At 33.7% G+C, this 17,522-nt stretch overlaps 1 protein-coding gene across 1 annotated transcript in view; it reads left to right on the top strand.

The window, feature by feature from the left end:
• The window catches only part of lmx1ba (LIM homeobox transcription factor 1, beta a), a 38,671-nt gene extending 22,475 nt beyond the window's left edge, over positions 1-16,196 (top strand). The window contains exons 3-8 of the mRNA XM_043239757.1: positions 11,983-12,215; positions 12,293-12,471; positions 12,712-12,789; positions 13,594-13,660; positions 13,737-13,901; positions 15,373-16,196. Of these exons, the coding sequence (XP_043095692.1) occupies positions 11,983-12,215; positions 12,293-12,471; positions 12,712-12,789; positions 13,594-13,660; positions 13,737-13,901; positions 15,373-15,530 (880 nt within the window). The 3' untranslated portion in view covers positions 15,531-16,196. The remainder of the gene's footprint in view (positions 1-11,982; positions 12,216-12,292; positions 12,472-12,711; positions 12,790-13,593; positions 13,661-13,736; positions 13,902-15,372) is intronic.
• The last annotated feature ends 1,326 nt before the right edge of the window (positions 16,197-17,522 follow it).

The following is a 17,522-nucleotide window of genomic DNA, read 5'->3' as shown; positions in this document are numbered from 1 at the left end:
CATGGTTTCTATGGTAATCTTCACTTTTACTGTCTGCTCTCCAGATCTCTGTTTGTTTAGTTGAATCCTCTCTTTCTAACGGGGCTGGTTTTTGGTAAAGCACCTGTTTGCGCTTTACTTCAGGTCACAGCATTCCATTACGTTTGCTCATGTTTACATTTATATATTTACTTTTTTTAATATTTTGATATAATTGTTTATTTATTTATATTTAGATATTTGTTTATTTTACTCTTTTATTGTTATGCTCTATATATATATATATATATATATATATATATATATATATATATATACAATTAAAATTATTATTATTATTATTATTATTATTATTGATAATATTATTAATTTCTTTTTGTTGTTTTTAAATGATTAGGCTACTATTTTAAATAAATTGTAGTGTGGACTAGAAGTACACATTTTAAAAAACACATTTGAAGCATTGCTTTGTTGGTTGGTTTGTTGCTTCCTTTACAAAGCGTTTTTTTTTACTGTATCTAAAGCTGATCGTGTGGTATAGATGCACGTTTGTGTCGAGCCGTATGTACTTTTTTCTAAAAAACTTGAACTGACGCTGAAGGTCTCCTAATTTTTCCGCCTGGTTGAAGCGTGCGCTGTAATAGTCACCGCAAACCACAAAAGTGCTCTGAGCTGGACTTTGAGTCTGCAGACTTCAGCCTTCATCAGAATCCAGCATCCCATGATGTGCCAGCGTTGCCGTGGAAACGTGTCGCTGTGACGACGGCCTGCGCTCCGCTCGGCTCTTTTGTTGTGGAGGTTCTGAGTGTCAGCGCACATCCAATATTTACTCTTACAGCTCAGCTTGGCTGTTCCAGCCCGAGGAGCAAATCAGACGAAAACTTTGTAGTGTTCGAAAACAATAGTGCATTGGTGGGATATATGTCCGTTCACGTGTTTCTTAAAGGAGAAGAAAGGGAGGACAATGATGTTACGTACTTTAAAATCTTTTGCACAATTAAGAAATCATTTACAGTCGATAATGGTGTAAAGTGCAGCTTGCCAAATAGACGAGAAAAGTTGATTTGAGCTTAAAATAATTTAATTAAAAAAAAAAAAAAAAAAAAAAAATATATATATATATATATATATATATATATATATATATATATATATAGTATATATATATATATATATATATATATATATATATATATATATATATATATATATATATATATATATATATATATATATATATATATATATATAACAAATGATACAGTACAATGACACAGATACAGTAGAAATAATAGTTTTGCTGTCAGAATTTTACATCACAACAAAATTAAACGTATAAGTATGTGCATATAAAATATAAGTAATATTTAACATTCTAATTAATATATTTTTATTAATATGATCAGTTATTTATTGGCTCTATAGGACTGTACCCTGTTGCAATTAAACATTTGACAGCACTAATATATATATATATGTATATATAATACAGGCAAAATTTCAATTTACAGAAATTAAATGCTAAATTAATTTGGATTAATAACGGATTTCAATGAAGTGTAGTAAGTAAAAAAATGCTTGTTGAGATATATATATACACACACATACACACGCATACATTTTGATAAAAAAAGAGAATCAAATGAATGAGTTTTAAGTCATCAATAATTAATTAGGCAGATATTCCGCAGGCTTTGGTCGAGCAAACATTCCAGACCTCAGGTCTAATAATCGAAGGATTACCAGTGCTAATTAAAACCCAAACAAACATCCCTTTGCACAGCCAAAGGTCTGTAAAACGGTGGGAAAACACACACAGGCTGATCTCAGATGTGCTCTAAAGAGGGCCGGCTGGGGGTCGAGGTGAGGTGGCCCTAATCTCTCAGCCGGGTCACCCTCAGATTAAGAGCCCTTGTTAAACAGTCTCCAGCGCGGTCCTCCTTTCACATGCTCGAGGACCTCCTCTTCAAAACGCACTATATTACTGTTTGTTTAGTCTCTGTGGGCCGAGCGCGAGGGTCAGAGGTAATTTAAAACCGGACTGCGAGCTGATCCCGCCTCGGGCGTAAAGACTCACCCTTATTTAACGTTTGTGTTTCAGTGCCGTAACCTCAGGCTTGCTGAAGCAGGGTCTGTTCCAACAGCTAGTGAGCGGCCCACCTAGACAGCACTTTAAAGCATTAGAAGTGCCAAGACAGTTCCCTATGGGAGGCGTAATTATCCTTCTAAGATATCTTCTTTTCTTTCTTTCTTTTTTCCAAATTCAAAGGCGTAAGCACATCTATACTTTATGGAGAAGGCCACTGTACAATGACATGCTTGTAATTCAATAAAATATAAAATATAATTTTATTCTTATGATCTAAAATTAATATAAGAAAGAATATAATTCAATATAATATATATATATATATATATATATATATATATATATATATATATATATATATATATATATATATATATATATATATATATATTATATTTTAATATGCATACTAATGTACTATTTAATCATACAATATAAAAGGCTCCTTCAATAGTATTTTCTATTCTTATATTATTTCTTATATTATAATTTTCTAATCTTATATTAAACTCATAATTCTGTTTACACTTAGAATGTATCTTGTATAAGTGCAAAATAATTGTATAAAATTATGTATTATTTTAAATTTATTATATATACATTTATATAAAAACACACAATATATATAAAAAAATAAATAAAATAAAAAAATATTTTTGCGTGTATAATTCTATTTCTGTTACGTTATATTTATTACATTATACTCCTATTGCGTTATATTTCTCTTATACACATTTTATATACTTAAAATGATAAAAAGTATATCTACATTATATAATCCATATAAATTAACAATAAAATTATAATTAATGTATTATAGATAAAAAAAATTATATATATCTACATGCATATGTATATACTTCTGTTTCTATATTACATATATTTTATATGCAATTATAGTCTATTGTTGTATCATTTAATATTTGTCTGCTGTGTATTTGTTCTTTCCCTATTTTTCCTGTACATGTGCATTTGAGCAATACATATCGCAAGAAATATATATTTGTCTTAACAATGCTTTATCCCAGCTGGAGCCCACTGCTTTACAAAGTACATAGTATGCAGAGCCATCATGTAGTTCGGTTCGGGTTGTTACGCTCCCTAAGTAGGCGATAAACGGCTAGGCAGCTCGCTAGGTCTTGGAACGGAGCCTAAAAGCAAGAGCTCTTCACTTCAAGTAGCTTCCACTTAATTAACTCTCCGTCATGACCACGACACTTTGATTCTCTCCAGAAGTAGTTCATATGGTGTATACCGGACAACAATGACCAGCACATCTGCTCCGGAGTCCTTTTGACATCTGCGTTAAGCCCGAGATTAAGCCACGCTATAGATCTGGAGGAAAAGCTGGCTCGCCGCTCGTGTGTTTCTACCAGGCTTTATTGGTTTGCACAGATGCCCCTTGTGTAAAATAAACCCGGTGTTCTTTGTCTCAGCCAATGGGACGCTTCGGGAGGTGGGCAGTCTCCTCCTGTCAGTCACGAGCTGGCCCGCTTCTGATTGGTCTGTGTTCAAGCCAAGCAGCTGCAGGCCCTTGACGGCAATTAGCGTCCGCGTTACTGCAGCTCTGGGTGTACTGTCAGATCGCTCACTTTAGTCCCGCTGAGCTGCTAACCAGCGACGTCTGCTTCACATCAGCCAAACCAACATGGAAACAGGCCAGATGAGATGAGAGACACTCATTAAACCGCTCCAGAGTCAGGGGAGAGGAGGGTTAGGGCAACGCTGGGGTTACTAGGTTAGTAAGGGACGAGAAGTATGGAAGGAATAATCATTTTATTGATTTATTTATTTTGAGTAGTGTTTGCCCATTAAAACCTGCTGTTGTCATGCTGTTGCTTAGGTTCTCACAGTATTTTTTTATCACATTAATATGGTAATTTAATTTAATTTTTTTACTTCATTTTTTAACTTAATATTTTATTTTATTTTATTTTATTTTATTTTATTTTATTTTACTTTATTTTGTTTTTATTTTATTTTATTTAATTTTTTATTTTTTTCTAGCTTGCCTACTTACAGTATAGCATATTTTTTTTTGATGGCAAATAGTACTGGACTATATTTAGTTAGTTTACTTTTAATTTTATGAATATGCCTGTGACACACATTAATGCTGTGTAGCTAGGCTACATAAGAATAGACTATTCATAACTTGTTATACATTTTCCATAAATTTTTTTTTGGATGCAAACTTAGCATATTTTCCTCGTAGTTTATCATTGCTTTGGTGCAAAATTGTCTTATTATTTCAGTGTTATTTTTTTAGGTTCAGTAAGTAACACTACCATGTTGTATATTTACAAATGCATATAGTTTGCAAAGGTTTTTTTTTTTTGCTTCACAGTCAACATTAAAATCCTTATTTAATTGTATATATTTAATTTTAATTTTTTTATTATATTCATTTATTTGTTTTTATTTTATTTATCAGTCTCTGTGCTGTTTTCGGGCATGAACGTGCCCATGATATCCAGTAATGCTGTCCGGTATGGTTGCTCAGCGCTCGGTTTTGAACCGCAGCCAATAAGAGACCGGGAGAGAATGGGCTCATTCAGGCCTGTGGTCAGATCTGGCTTTGATAATGCGGTCAGATACCGCACAGATGCTGCGGCCAGGGTTTCTTCTGCTACCTACACAAAACCTGGACTTCTGAGAGACCGTATTTGGACCATGAGCTAAGATCTGTTCTGGTCTGTAAGAAATTACTCTCTAATCAGCTTCGAGGCGCTTCTATTTCCTAATAGACGCTGAAAATGAAGCTTCCAGTAAAGGTTTTAGGAGAACGTATGTCACCGTAGAACTTTTTAAGCCTATGATCTTTAGAAAACCATCTGTTTCGGTGCTTAAAGATCTGAGGAACTTACAAAGTCTCTAAAAGACTGTATAGTTTAACTTGAGAAACTTATGCAGCCACAGATAGGTCTTGGTAAGCTCTTTTCTAAAGGTAAGGTTTTATTTTGAAGTGTAAAGCAAGTGTAGCACTGTGTGTGTGTGTGTGTGTGTGTGTGTGTGTGTGTGTGTGTGTGTGTGTGTGTGTGTTGTCTTTTGTATGCATGATCCATTATTCGCTCGTACTCTGTTTGCTGTTGTGGCCGAGCTGAGTAAACTCTAGTCTGAATAGAGCTGCCAAACTCAGGAAAAGCAGCTGTCCAAACACACACACACACACACACACACACACGGTGTATCTGCGATTGCTCTCTCCTCCTTCTCATCTGATTACATCTCTGTCCTCTTCCTATCCTTCACTGCTATCACTTCTCAAAGGCATTTCATTTAGTAACTCCTCGAAACGGTTTAATATTTAGTTTTATCTGAACAGCTGACAAAATAAAAATACAGTATTATCTGGATATCAAATGCATATTCATGCCCAAAAAAGCATGTTTTCTGTTTAATGCAATGATAGGAGAGATAAGAATGTGCTAAATTTGAATCTAATTAATCAAATAATTAATTTATAAAAAAGTAAATTAAATGTTGCTTTTAGTTTTTTTAATTATAATAATATATAATATTAATAATAATAATATATCATCCATATTAACTTATATTAACTAATTATATTAATACAATTTAAAAAATATAAATAAAAATGCACTGTGTGTATACTGTATATTATAAAATGTATTTATTTTGTAATATACAGTATACACACAGTGTACACAGATGAAATTATAAACATTTCTTTAAGTATTTTAAAAATAAAAATTCATCACATTTCTCCCAAAATTTATCACTGATTTGATGCAAAGCATCTTTCTCGTTATTTGTAAGCTCAATAAGTAACACCCTGACGTGTATTTGTTTATTTATTTATTGCAATTTTTTTTTATTCTTTAAACGTTTTCAGCATTATGCCTAATATTCTCCATGCAAGTTCAATTATTTTCCGTTTTTTTCATTTTGCACGGACACAGAGATTTTGTGATATTCATCCATATCTAATTTTTCAGTCTTTTTTTTGGGGAGATAGCCCTGACACGCTTCCTTTCCGCTTCTGTGTTTACGTTTTGATCTTAATCAGGATTCGAGCGTGTCTGTGAGCGATTATCATGCTAATATGTGTTGAGCGATGACGGATGTGCTTCAGGAGATGTTCAGAGTTTACTCTGGGGCCCGGACAAACGCTCGCTCCCTTCATCACAGCCGTCTCCGTGCGTTTCATTTCAGTCGCGTTGGACGCAGTCGGAGCTAATTCACGCAGACAAATGAAATCAGAATAATCAGTTTATGTGTTTGGAGTGCTGCTTTGATATTAGATAGATCAGCCATTATTGAATAAAAGAGACAAGAAGCATTATATTCAGAGAGCTTGATCACTTAGTATTTATTATGCAACAATATCTGAATGCTTCTATAATAATCTTCCTAGATTAGGGTTTAAAAGGAAGCTAATATTTAATAATATTATGGAGTTTAATTGCATTGATTGATCAAATAAGAACAAAATATGAACTGAATATAAATAAATAATTAAACTGAATTGAGCTGAATAATATCATTGTATTCTGTAGCACCCGTTATTGATGTTTTACATTGTTTTCCCATTTTATTCATGTCAAACTGCTTTGAAAAAGTATGTATATAAAATGCTACAGTGCAAAAAAAATATTTTTTGTTTTGCTTTCCAGAACAATTAGATTCATTTACTTCAAAAAACATAAAAATTAAGTGATTTTATGTTTGCAAAAACAACAAAAAGCCTGGCGCTGGGGTGAGAAAAATAAACTTGTTCTAAACTTATTTTTCTAACCCCAATTTATTCTCGTTTTAAGCATAAACTGGAAGCAGAGACAAAAATGTTAAGCGAGAAAATCATTCTTTTCTTTTTTTTTGCATTTTTCTTCAAGTGTTTAATTAAATAATTGCTTAAAGAAGCAAGCCTCCCGCTTCCGACGCTCAATGCATGAGACCTTTTGAATTTTCTAGAGGAGAGTGGATGTGGTTTATGAGCTTTGATAGGGTCAGAATGCAGTAAAACGGGGTAAATGTGCCGGGTTTGTGTGGACTGCGGGGTATTTTCCATACAGTACCTTCAGAGGAAAGCTCCAGTGTTTAATGACATCTTTAGCTCTTTTGTAGTGCCACGCATCTGTGCTGTATGGAAGTGGAAGAGGCGGTTGGAAAAATCAAACACACACACACACACACACACACACACACACACACACTTTGAGAGGCCTGCAAGTCCATAATGGCATCAAAGGGCAACGTAGAAAGACTGGTTAAAAAAGGATCTAATTACTTTCAAATGACGTACCAGTTACAATTAAATACATGTGTCTGCAGAACATAGTGGATATACATATATATATATATATATATATATATATATATATATATTTTTTTTTTTAAATAAATACATAAATAAATAAATATATAAATATATATATATATATATATATATATATATATATATATATATATATATATAATGTATTTATTTATTTATTTTTATATTATTTTTACATTTTAACTTTTTTTTTTTATTGACTGTTTTCATGTGCTCAGATTTGCTATTAAAATACAAAAATACATTGCTAAATCTATTACAGTGTTATTGAAATATCATTTTATTCTAATGAAAAGCAAAATAATAACTTTCAGACAAACAATGACTGACAGAAGTTTATATTATTTAGTACGTGATCAATCTGCAGACCCAAAAGCTAATTGAAGTAAATGAACTTTTATTTTCAAGTGAATTCAAACGTTTTTCAAATGCTGAATATAATGTGCTAATAACGTGCTTTGCCGAGAAACCAAAGTCTTGAAGAGACGAGATCAATCATTTCCCACGAAATCTTGAATGATCAGAGCTGCTCTGCATTCATTGCGCATTTCTATTCTCTTTCTATATGAATTTGTTTCTAGGAACCGAGACACGGTTGATGCATAAATTAAAAACATAAACCCCGGAGCAGCACATTTTCCCTGTATGTTTTGGCACCTGTGTTGAATTGTACGTCTTCATGTTTCTGAAGCACTTAACGCAGATCTTCGAGATGTTGTTGGGAGTAATCTCCGGTCTTAAGCTCCGTGTCTCAGTCTTGCCGGTGTCTGGAGATGTTTGCTGGTTCTTCTTAAGCCTGCTCAGACTCCGATGCTCTCCGCAACTTTGGTGGCGGCAAACGAGGGATAAATTATTGTTTGTGTTTGTTACAATTCTGGCCTATAGAAAACAAATAGACAGAGAAGGATAAATAAACTCCCCCACACACGTCCAAACACCGAAGAGCGCACATCTGAAGGCTTTTCTAAGCGTGATTGACCGAGCGTGAAGACTTTCCCTTCTTTAGGCTGCTATAATGGCATTAAAGAAGGATTAGTTTCAACCACTGCACTGCGTCAATCAAAACCACTGCATGCTCACACACTTTTAGACAGAAAAGAGCGAAAAAACACATGCATCTGCTTTGTTCACTTTTTGTTAATATTAGCCAAAGTATCCCTAATTGCATTTAATGTATGTGTATATATATATATATATACACATACATACACATTAAATACAATTAAATACAATTAGGATACTATATATATATATATATATATATATATATATATATATATATATATATATATATATATATATACTGTATATATATTAGCCAAAGTATCCCTAATTGTATTTAATGTGTACTTAAAAGGCAAGTGTACTTAGAAGTCATTTTGGAAAAAAAGCTGATAAAATGTGCATTATTAATTTTTTCTTAAAAGATTATTAGAAATAAATGACAATTATTGTTTACGAGAAACTTTTTACTTTACTACTTCAAAAAGCCAAGATTAAAAAGCATTCTGTGCCGATTGCTGTTTATTTGTTATTGTTTGTGAAATATACTAATAATTTTTTTGTGAAAATTGCGACAATTTCTTTATAATTATAATTGTAATTGAAAAAATTACGTCAATAGAAATAATACTGAAATATACAGATATACTTAATACCTATCTTAGGCTGATCAACCCAATTAAATTGAAAAATAAACTTAATCTATGATGTATTTGATGTTAATTGTAAATACCACCCAAATGAAATTATTTAATTCAGTTTGCACTTAAGTATATTCTTAACTGCAGTGTTTCAATAACCACTTTTGTTTAAAGCATAATTATAAACGAAAATAAAATAGCTAAAAGCAATCAAATAATATCAGAATCAAATATTGTTTATCAGTTAATTATAATAACCAGTTCAAAAGAGTTTATGCGCAGTAATGAGTAAATGTAACAAAAAAAAGTAAAAAAAGAAAGAGCAAGTAACACACTGAATTAAACATGACGTTTTGAAGCAGAAAAACTCAAATAGTACTTTCTTTTTGAATGCACTTACAGTCAGTAATGTATCTTTTCAAAAAATCTTTATTCAGTGTAATGTATTAACACCATTACTTTTTAACTCGTGCATGAGCTTTCTTGACTTTAGACCCTCTACAGCACACATGTAGGGGACTTTTTAGTTCATAAGATGATTTTCTCGGTAAGCGTTCCTCTTGAGAGTGTCAGCAAACACAGAGAGAAACAGACAGGATTAGATCACAAGCACCGGAGAAGAAAGAAGATCCCCAGAAGAATGACAGACAGAGCAAGCAGGGAAAGATCGGCAGAAGAGGTTCGGGTGAGAGGACTGAGCTCTTTGGACATGGTGTTTGCTCGAAGGCTGTTCGTTTCGGTTCAGCGGAGCCCTCTTTTTCATTTATTCAAAACTCTGAATCAGTTTCTTCAGCTGTTTAGAGGTTTTGTAACGTTGAAAGAAGTTTCTTCTGCTCACCAAGGCTGCATTTGTTTGATCAAAAATACAGCAAAAATGGTAAAATTGTGAAATATAATTACAAATTAAAATAAGTATTTACTATTGTAATATATCTTAAGGTGCAATTTCTATCTGTGATGAAATGCTGCATTTCCAGCAGCTTCAGTGTCACATGATCCTTTAAAAATTATTCTATTTGGACTTGTTGAAAGCATTTTATCCTTCCCGAAACCATGATGCGCGTGTATTTTAGTTATTCTTTAATGAATGGCAAGCATTTATTGGCATTATCAGTCACTTTTGATCAATCTGATGCATCCTCGCTGGATAAAAGCGAGATATATTGAACGCCAGTGATCCCCGTCATGCACTGACAGAAGAGCTGAAACCTAAGTGGAAATGTTTAAGCTCGTATCGAGATCTTTGACTTTTCTTTGCAAACTTTGGGATTTTTTGGGATGTTTCAGCAGAAATGCTGTGAAACAATAGAGATATTAAGGAGCTCTTGTCTCTTCCTGTGGGTCCGTCGCTGAATATTGACTCTTTTATGCGTCTCCCCTCATGATAGCATCATGTCCCGAGGCTTATTAAAAATCTCTTTCGAAGTCATAATCAGGAGCTCGGTGCCGCCGGGGCGTCCGGTGTCAGTCACGCATTGATCTGTGCTCCTCTGATATTTATGGATGAACTTTATTGGTGTGGGAGAAGACTGAGCTCAGAGGGGAGATCTGCTTAATGCTTCAGAATTATTGAGCTTTGCAGCGAGTCTCACGTCAGGGGGTTTGAGTATTAACCCAAGATATGACTTATGATCAGGACGAGAGGTCCTGTTGCGTGTCATATTCACTTTTCATTTGTTTGTCAGCGCTTATTTGTGATAGATTCGATTTCTGTGTGAATAGTTTTGATGCACAGCTGAATTTTCAGCATCTTCACTTGAGTTTTCAGCGTCACACGATCCTTTAGAAATCATTCTAATATGCTGATTTGCTGCTTAAAAACAATTCTGATTATTATCTGTGTTATCAAATGAAAAACAAATTATACTGCTTCGTATTTTTGGGCAAACCATGATACGGTATCTTTTTCATGTTTCAAAAAGAAAGTTCAAAAGACAATTAGTATTCATGTTTGCGTTGTGATTTGTTTAAAAAAAATTACTAAAAATAATTATCATAAATTATAAAATAAATGTAATTGCAGTGTAACTGCTGAATAAAATTATTATTTTTTAAAATTATTAATAATTTGGAATAAAATTATTAATTATTAATAAAGAGAATCAGGAAAAATCTGTTTTGCCTAAAATTCTCATGTGAATTTATTTAGGCATATTTATACTGACATGAAATCACTTTTGCAATAATTTCCTTGATTTATATAAAGTTAATAGCTATTACATGATTGGCTACTGTGTTATTATAATATTATTGGCTAATACTTTTAACTTTGCATCCTTGGTTACATCAGAAAAAGTTTTTTGAAGAAAAATATATATTTAAAATAAAAACATAACGTTACGAAACATGACATATAAGTAATGTAGCCTAATGTAACATTACATGACATGTAACATAATGTAGTGTAACATGAGATAACAAAACACCATATTACATAACGTAACATAAAGTAACATAACAATATAACATAATGTAACATAGTACAACATAACATGTAACATATAACATTAAACACATAACATATGACATATATAACATAACATAAACATATATATATATATATATATATATATAACTTTTTCTCCTTCATTGTGTGATGGATGGAGTTTTGGTTCCTTGTCGCTGTCATAACATAACAACATAACATACCATAACAAATAACAAATAAATATAAAATATAACACATAACATAACACATAATATAAAGTAACAAAATAACATAACATATGTTTTGGTTCCTTGTTGCTGTCATAACATAACATAACAACAACATAACATAACATAACATAACATAACATAACATAACATAAATAACAACATAACATAACATAACAACAACATAACATAACATAACAACATAACAACATAACATAACAATAACATAACATAACATAACAACAACATAACATAACACATAACATATAACATATAACATAACATAACATAAACAACATTTTATTTCTCCTCATCAGGTTGTTTGCGGCCAAATGCAGCGGCTGTCTGGAAAAGATCTCTCCCACAGAGTTTGTGATGCGCGCACTAGAAAGTGTGTACCACCTAGGCTGCTTCTGCTGCTGCGTGTGCGAGCGTCAGCTGTGTAAAGGAGACGAGTTCGTCCTGAAGGAGGGACAGCTGCTGTGCAAGAACGACTACGAGAGAGAGAAGGACCTGCTGCACTCGGTCAGCCCGGACATGTCTGACTCCGGTGAGAAGAGCGCTCTCCTCTGCTCTCGACTCAGGCACTCGCCACAGAACCTGCTGTTAAGATGCTTGTTTCCGCAGAGAAAAGCGAGGACGAAGATCTGGACGTGAAGCCCGAGAAAGGAGCAGGAGGTCAGGGGAAAGGCGGAGACGACGGCAAAGACCCGCGGAGACCCAAGAGACCTCGCACCATCCTCACCACCCAGCAGCGGCGCGCCTTCAAGGCCTCCTTTGAGGTGTCGTCCAAACCCTGCAGAAAGGTGAGACCTTTCTCGGGAGATTCCTGGAGGAAATACAACCTAGTTAACCTCTTCGTCGTGCAACCTGTGCCTCTATGAACTATCTGAAACATACTGCATGTAAAAGTAGCAAAACTATATCACCATCTGATGCGTGTTGCGTGTAAAAAAGCCTTCAAAGGCTTCATTCTGATGTTCTAATGCCTGGGTTTGTGAGTCAGCTCTTAGTGAAGTAATATATCGATGTTCCTGTTATTCCAGGTCAGAGAGACGCTGGCAGCTGAGACTGGTCTGAGTGTTCGAGTCGTCCAGGTGTGGTTTCAGAACCAAAGAGCAAAGGTGAGCATGTACTGAGATCTTACCTGAGCCCAAGTCAGCCCAAGTCCTTTAGATGCCTTAGATGCCCAAATGTCATTGTCCTTGGATGAGGAACGCACATCATGAAATGTAAAAGGCAGCTATATATTTTCAAAAACCCAAAATAATATTACAAATATTTATTTGTTTGTTTGTTTGTTTAAATCTATTTATTTTAACTTTTTATATTTTATTAATATTTTGTTATTATGTTTATTTTAATCTAATTGATTAATTTAAATCAATCAATCAATCAATCAATCAATCAATCAGTTTATTTATTTAAATCTATTTTTTAAATTGTATATATATATATATATATATATATATTTTTTTTTAATTTATTCATTTATTTTTAATTTGCAAAAAATATTTTGCAAAAAAAAAAAGTGCAAAGTTATTAACTAAAACTAAAGTTGCTAAAACATTTTGTAAATTGAAATAAAAATCACAAAAAATACAAAATTAAATTAAATTAAATTAAATTAAATTAAATTAAATTAAATTAAATTAAATTAAATTAAATTTTAGATGAAATAATTATTTCAGGTATTTGCCAAGAAAAAAAAAACAAAACCTAAATAGTAAAATGAACTAAAACAAACTGGCAAAATAAAAAAAAAAAAAAAAAAAAAAAAAAAAAAAAAAATATATATATATATATATATATATATATATATATATATATATATATATATATATATATATATATATATAAAATGCACATAAAATAATTATGTTCTCCAAATTGATTTAATACCATTCTCTCTGTCTTTTTCCGGTCAGATGAAGAAATTAGCACGCAGACAACAGCAGCAGCAAGAGCAGCAAAACTCTCAGAGACTCGGACAAGGTACCAAACACACACAGTCTCCGAACATAGTTTTCATCTGTGTTCTGTTTCTAAACACTCGGTGTGTTTTCTGCAGACGTGATCTCAAGCCGAATGGAGACCCTGATGAACTCTTACACGCCGCTGGCTCCGCCTCCTCAGCATCAGCTAGTGTCCATGGAGCCGGGCGGATACAGCACAGACCCGTTCCAGCAGGGCCTGACCCCTCCGCAGATGCCCGGAGATCACATGAATCCATACGGTGAGAGCAGAGCTCGCGTCCCGAACCGTTTCTCTGCCGCTAACGCCGCGTTTGGGCCCAATAAAAATAAACGTGCCATTAAACTGTCTTCACCCTTATGTAACAGTGTCAATTAGTTTTTGAGAAGCCTATAAAATTACCCTATAAAATGACCCGCGGCTCTCTGAGAAAGCGAGCGTGGATGCAGACGCACACGCTTACACACTGATGAGCGCGCTTCGTCCTGCTGCGAGTTGACGCAAATGAGTAGTTTATATGCTCTTTTACGTAACGCTTTATTGGCAATTACAACTTTGAAAAGCTGCTGAGAGTCTGCTGGGTAATCATATTTCTATGGCGTGCGGTAAACTGCGAACTCTTTGTACTGAAAGCTTCAGTTGTTTGTTTATTAGCTCCGCTCGCTAAAACACTTTCTGTCACTGTTAGACATCGATTGATGTCGCATTTTTATGACCTACACCGTATGTCATGGCTAAACAGTTGAAAAGCAATATCCAGAATCGATTTGTAAAGTCTCATGAATCTTATATATATATATATATAGAAGGGCTGTCGTGTTCCTGAAAAATACATTTTTCTCACTTTTTGTAAAAAGCCTTTTAGAACGGGATATTAAATAACAATTTTTTTGCCTGTAAATATTGTCTCTAACCACTATTGATATTACACTGTTCATCGTAACCAACACACAACCGGTCTAAAAGTTTGGGTTCATGGTGATTTTTATTTTTAAGTTAATGGTTGACTACATTTTTAGTGATTTTAAATAAATATTGTGCAAAATTTAAGTTTTTATTAAGTCTGTAATTTGCTAAAAAAAAAAAAAAAAATTAATAATATATATATATATATATATATATATATATATATATATATATATATATATATATATATATATATGATCGAGTTTTATTGTAATGAATATTTCTATTAAAATTAAAATTTAATTTAGTAATTTAATTATATATATATATATATATATATATATATATATATATATATATATATATATATATATAATTACTGATTTATTACGGATTATTACAGTTATTTATTTAATTCAGTTGAGTTTGCTCAAATAAAGATTTATAAGTTTTGGGTCTGTATGATTAAACACTTATTCATTTCTTACAAAAGATTTTTTTTTACTTTGTTTGACAAAAACCATTTAATGGATTTCACAGAAATATTAAGCACCACAAATTTCAACACTGAAAAGAATCCGCAAAGCTCCTGAAAATTCAGCTTTGCATGACGGGAATAAATGACATCTTAAAACACATTCACATAGAACGCAGCCGTTTCAAACGCTAATAATATTTCCCAATATTGCTGTTTTCGCTGTATTTTTGATCCGATAAATGCGGCCTTTGTGAGACGTTTTCCAAAATGCAACCGATCTCTCAAACCACCGTCTTCAAAAATGCTGTGTCGGTTCCCGCTCCTCACGTGTGTTGTCGTTGTTCTCCAGGAACCGACTCGATTTTCCACGACATCGACAGCGACACGTCTCTGACCAGCCTGAGCGACTGCTTCATGGCCGCGTCGGAAGCCGGGTCCCTGCAGAGCCGCGTGGGGAACCCCATCGACCGCCTCTACTCCATGCAGAGCTCCTACTTCGCCTCCTGAAACCAAACCCCGAGACTAAACCCCCCACGAAAAAACCACCTGACAGCCAGGCCATCCAGAATCCCGAGGACAAGAAAACCAAACCAAACCAAACGGCTCCCGCGGCAGATGAGGAAGGAGGCCTCGAGTCTGTCCAGGTTCAGAGAAGCGCGTGAGGAGACGGGATGAGATGGTCTTCATCTAGACTTGTAGAAAAGAAAAAACAAAACAAAAACCTAACCAAATATTCCTAGAGGAGCTACGGGAACGAGTTTAGACCATAAATAGACAGATGCAATACATGCAAAAAGTTGGAAACACTGCGTACGGTACAACAACGTTGCTGTTGAACACGGATCTCAAATGTATGAAAAGAAACTGGAGCCGAAACAGCTGTGTGTTGATAAAGACGACTGGCTATTTATTACGTACATGTGCCAATTAAACCTGCAAAGCTTTATTTAAGACGAATTGTGTTAGAGTAAGTACCATAAGCATCTTCATGTAAGTCCCCGGGAGAGAGCGTAGTATTATACCGTTGATGTTTAAAGATGTATATGTTTTATTTCGCTGTGCTATTTATTTGTCGTCGGCATTCTTGGACGCTGTAGAGGATGCAGTTTTTTGCTCAAACTTGCTAAACTTACCAAAGTTTGTTGGTACTAAAAATAAAGAAATGTTAACAAATCTTTATCTTTTTCATTTTTATTTTTAAATGTCGCCCATTTGAAACGTATACGGTCGATTTTGGCGTAGAAATGTGCTTTAAGATAAATAAATAGATAAATAATAAATAAAAAATGAACAAAGATAACTGGAGGGAAGACAGTTGTAGTAGGAGATGTTTGTGTTAAAAGATAATAGTGATATTATATATATATATATATATTATAATAGTGAAATATAGTAATTTTTGCACATACATGATTCACTTAAAACTTCTTTAAACAACATAATTTTTTTTTTGTGCATTTTACAAATACGTGGTTAAAATGTTTCACTTTGGCCTCAAAACATGCTTTAATTTTAGACTTGATTTGTTTGTGTTTTTTTAGTAAGAGTGTCTGCATAAAAAAATAAAATTTAAATATTGTCCATTTCACACATTTATAGTTAATTTATAATTCATATTTGACGTACTTGAGATACTTTGAGATCGTTTTAAGTACGAGATGTTTGTATGCTCTCTGTTTCGATCGTGAGATCCACGTTACAAAGAAAGCGTAATGAACAACGCGGCTGACCTTTGACCCCTGAAAGCCCCCGCGCGGCCCTTCGGCGTCTTTCTAAACCTCTAATGGACTCTCGCATCGAGATGTTCAGCTCCTGATACTCTTCGACTCAACACTGTTTCCTTTTCCAGCGTTTACGCTAACATCAGCATATTAGCGATACGCATCATAACAACACGTTATCGTATTTGATGAATCAAGAAGAGCTGCGGTATCCGACGCCGATGTTGTTTCATTTTCTATTTGTCCGTTTTCGTTACACATTCGGAGACGAAAATGTGGCACGAAAACAATAATTGCATTAATGATGATGCATTTTCTTCGTGATGATCTTCTAAAAGGATCGTCCTAAAATAATGAAAGTTGACATAGTTATAAGAGCAGTGTTTTCTTAAGCATCAATTACCTTCATATAGTGTATTGATTGGACCGTTAATGTAATTTGTAACTTAAAGCATGAGCCAAACGCTCACAAGCATGTGTTTACTGAGCAAATTCTAATATGACATTGACGCACGGCTTTGATCTTTTAGTGTAATTATTGTAAATCATATAAGGTAATATTTGCCCTCCACCGAGCCAATATCTTCCTGAGTTTTTTGCGTCTCGGCGTGACAGGAATAACCCAATTTGTCTCGCCTGGGTGAAGGCAAACAAGCATGTCATCGACTAATCAACTATCATTTGCAGACTGCTTTAAACAAAGAGTGCACTCATTCGCGCCGAGCTTTACATGCATTCAGCTGGAAATTACAGTACAAGACAGATGTCAGCGCGTTTT

Source organism: Puntigrus tetrazona, chromosome 5 (assembly GCF_018831695.1).
Source record: "Puntigrus tetrazona isolate hp1 chromosome 5, ASM1883169v1, whole genome shotgun sequence".
Lineage (NCBI taxonomy): Eukaryota > Metazoa > Chordata > Actinopteri > Cypriniformes > Cyprinidae > Puntigrus > Puntigrus tetrazona.
Note: the sequence above shows the minus strand (reverse complement) of the source record. Positions and strands in the feature narration are given on the sequence as shown.